This window comes from Impatiens glandulifera, chromosome 7 (genome assembly GCF_907164915.1).
Source record: "Impatiens glandulifera chromosome 7, dImpGla2.1, whole genome shotgun sequence".
Classification (NCBI taxonomy): domain Eukaryota; kingdom Viridiplantae; phylum Streptophyta; class Magnoliopsida; order Ericales; family Balsaminaceae; genus Impatiens; species Impatiens glandulifera.
In genome coordinates, this window is record NC_061868.1 from 21,663,780 (window position 1) to 21,667,636 (window position 3,857).

The 3,857-nt window shown below is 32.9% G+C and overlaps 1 protein-coding gene across 1 annotated transcript; it reads right to left on the minus strand.

The window, feature by feature from the left end:
- Nucleotides 1-2,350: 2,350 nt before the first annotated feature.
- LOC124910816 (transcription factor bHLH18-like) lies at nucleotides 2,351-3,609 on the minus strand. The gene is made up of 2 exons (XM_047451500.1): nucleotides 3,245-3,609; nucleotides 2,351-2,585 (listed from the first exon to the last, which is right to left on the minus strand). Exons 1-2 carry the CDS (start codon nucleotides 3,599-3,601, stop codon nucleotides 2,523-2,525), a joined length of 420 nt encoding a protein of 139 aa, XP_047307456.1. The 5' UTR covers nucleotides 3,602-3,609; the 3' UTR covers nucleotides 2,351-2,522.
- Between the last annotated feature and the right edge of the window lie 248 nt (nucleotides 3,610-3,857).

Sequence of the window (3,857 nt, forward strand, 5' to 3'; positions counted from 1 at the left end):
TGATTTTGTATCAAAAGAATTTATATTGTTTTATTTTAATCATTATAGATATTTTCAATCTTGAATCTTTATAATTTTCTTTGTAATTGAAAGTTTTAGCTTCACACAATTATATTTTGTTGTTAGGTGATAGTCTTAAAGATACCGACAAATTTGATACGCAGTGAATACAATACTGAACAAATTCGATAAACACTAGTACAAGGGAAATTGTGAAATTATTTTAAGAAAAATGTGTTAAATAAATGCTTCAAATTATATTATTCATGTTGCGATTTCATTATTTCATATTGCACTTTCAAGAATTTTATGAAGTTATTTCTAAATTCCTCAAAATTGAGTTATATTCCTCCAATGGAGATTAGTGATGGTTCAAGTGATAACTAAATTATTATCATTATTATATATATATATATATATATATATATATTTGGTTAAATTAATTAAAAAAGGAATAATTAATTAAGTAAAAATATTTTAATAACTTAAGTGAATAAGTTTAAATCAATACGACATAGTTGACATAGTTTTAATGATGTGGTCTGAACAAAACTAAGTTGTGTAAATTGTCTTTGCGTAGGTACAACTCAAAACACGTATATCTTCAGATAGAGTTTGAAGCAAACGTGAGCAGCCGTCGTTTAACTTCTACAAATGAGTAGTCTGAAGAAGTGCGCTAGCAGACGTCGTCTAACTTCTACAGACGGGTAATTTGAAAAATTGCGCGAGAAGACGTCGTCTAACTTCTACAGACGGGTAATCTAAAAAAGTGCGTGAGCAGACGTCGTCTAACTTCTAAAGACGGGTAGTCTGAAGAAGTGCACGAGCAGACGTCGTCTAAATTCTACAAACGGGTAGTCTGAAAAATGTGCGAGCAGACGTTGTCTAAATTCTACAGACGTATAGTCTGAAAAAGTCCGCGAGCAGACGTCGTCTAACTTCTAAAGACGGGTAGTCTGAAGAAGTGCGCAAGAAGAAGTCGTCTAACTTCTACAAACAGGTAGTCTAAAGAAGTGTGCGAGCAGACGCCGTCTAACTTCTATAGACGTGTTGTTTGAAGAAGTGCGTGAGCAGACGTCGTCTAACTTCTACAGACGAGTAGTCTGAAGAAGTGCGCGAACAAACGTCGTCTAACTTCTACAGACGGGTAGTCTGAAGAAGTGCGCAAGCAGACATCTTGCTTCAGCAGCCGTCTTAAGAAGCGTTTGATGCTTTGCTTCAGTTTCCGTCTAAAGAAGAATTTAATTATCTACTCAGCTCATCAACTTGGCAATCAACAATATTCATTATCATCCGTCTGCCCAGACAACTTAACACGCTATAACTGCTTGTCTGCCACGTATTCAAATATTCTTCTAACTCATGTTCTGTAATGTCCCGTACACCACGTTCTTTTGAATATTCCGCTGTACGATCCGACACACCACGATCAAATGCATATAATTTGATGTACGATCTCATACTCCTGGCGTGCGTCCAACAGATAACTGGCACGTGTTAAAAAGAAGATTCGATCATTGGTGCACTTCATTATAAAAGGTGATCCAAGAACAACGTCGAATATCTTCTTGACCTGGCTTACCTGATCTCTGAGCTCTCTTCTGAATATTTACGAATTAAGAATTGAAGTGATGTGCTCACTCTCTCTCTAAGATCATTCTGTAATTCATCTGTTGTTCTTTCTGTGTAAAATTTCAGTATTGTAAGTTGAACAGGATTTGTTTGTTGAATAGAGTATTAGCTAGAAGTTCAAAAACAGACAGTTGTTAAGTCTTGTGTGTCTAACTCAGTTTGTATAGTGTTTATACAAATCAAAACTTCTAGTAAATATCCTTCTGGAAACAGAAAAAAGGGGTGACGTAGGAGTTTATCTCCGAACATCCATAAAACTTCTTGTGCTATTTACTTTCCGCATCGTTCAATATTTTATCTTCCGCTTCAAATCAAGCAAGCATTTTCGCACTTGATTCTGTTCAAGTGTTTACGAAGATTTGTCAAGAATAGAAACATATTCTTAATCTCTAACATGATTAAAATTGAATTGAAAATATTAAGTTTTCAACTATACTTAGACCCCTCTCTATAGTCGATATCGATCTTTAATATATATATATATATATATATATATATATATATAATCATTATATATATGAATCCTTATTAGGATAAGAGATAAAAATAGTATTTCTTATATGTCTCTCATCGGAAAAATTCAATTCCTTCCTATATTATAGTACCAAATTTATGATGCAATTGATATAGATTAAAATTAAAATAGTTTTGTATAGATTCCCATACATAATACAAAGACTATAAAATTAAGACATTACATAAATATTTGTGTGGTGTTGTACACTCACATACACAAAGCTCAAAAATCAATATAAACACAAATTTCAAGCATTATTACATACATAAAACACAGTTTCTTCTTCTTAAGGTTACTCATAACATAAATAAACATAATTAACAAATAGTTATTAAGAACTGAGAATTATTTGTGGAATGGCTTTGATGAACTATCAAAGTGCTTCTTGTAGGTTTGTTACCAAATCTGTCATTGTCATGTTGAATCCATCTTCCATCTGCAATGTTAATTAATATATTGTTCGAGTACAAACATTGTCATGTGGTTTACATGGTGTAGGAAACTAGTTTGAGTAACAAAATCAAATGAGAATAATTTGATGGGGTAAATTAAAATTGGAACAAAGTTATAGGAACAATGTATCAACCATCTCTTTTTAAAAAAATGTATTACAAATGTTAATCTTTGTTGTACTACATTGCTTATTCTCATAGCTGTACCGCTCAACAATCAAACCATAAATCATTGATCTCATGGACATTGGACCCATTTTGACACTTTCTTGAGCTGAAACCTAGTTTGAACGAGAAAATATCGATACAATTTCTTGAAAAAATATATATTTTTTGGGCAAATATCAAATACCATGTTGAGGATTTAAATGAAATAATGGTCTAAATCTAATTACTTGATTATAATTCTTATGACATTTTCTCGTTCAAATTCATATTAGACCAAACTACAATTCCAAATAATGTTGGACAAGTGAGCTTATTGCTCAAATCCCAACTCACAATTAGTAGTTAATATTAAGCTATATTACATTACTCCAATGATTAGGTATTGCTCAGGTGATATATTGTGGTTTGAATCAATTAAGCACATTGAAACAAGGTTGACAAGTAGTAGAACCAACAAACACAAACAAGTACTAACCTGAGTAAAAAATGTTAGGTTCAAGATGGACTCCCCAAATGGCACCACACTCAAAGTAAGAGTAGAAAGACCAAGCCTCTCTATTTCACTCGCAATCTTAGCGGTTGAACCATTCATCTTCAAGCATTGAATTGAGATCAACACATGGTCATCCTCTGCCCTCGCCTTGATTTTCCGGAGCACAAGGGATACGTGTTCCTTGTTATTAGAACTTTGATTGTCCGAACATGATGAGGAAGCAGGTTCCAATTTTAATGCATGTTTCTCTTGCACTCTTTTCTCGAGTTTATCAACCCGTTCCTTAAGCCTTATTATTCGTTTGATGGTATCCTGAATCACAATATCTTCGTTGTCCATCTGTTTGTGAAAAAATACAAAATATTCGTGTACAATAAAATAACGTATGTGTCTACTTCTCTTGTAGCTAGACAAACCTACCTTTGAAATGTATAATTTGGTTGAAAAAGGGTTGTAAAATTTAAGCCAAGTGATTTTAACTAATCTTTTTTGTTTGGCCTTGGAAAGATGGACTAGTTTTACATGACTCACTTTCTCTTTTAAACCTCAAAAGTGCACAATTGACTTGTAGTTTTCTTGGAATGGTAGATCATAA

Excerpts from the sequence above, each read along its gene's own strand:
- LOC124910816 (XM_047451500.1), bottom strand. The coding sequence starts at position 3,601 with ATGGACAACGAAGATATTGTGATTCAGGATACCATCAAACGAATAATA. Across the intron at positions 2,586-3,244 it reads ACCTAACATTTTTTACTCAG|ATGGAAGATGGATTCAACAT; the intron begins GTTAGTACTTGT and ends TTAACATTGCAG.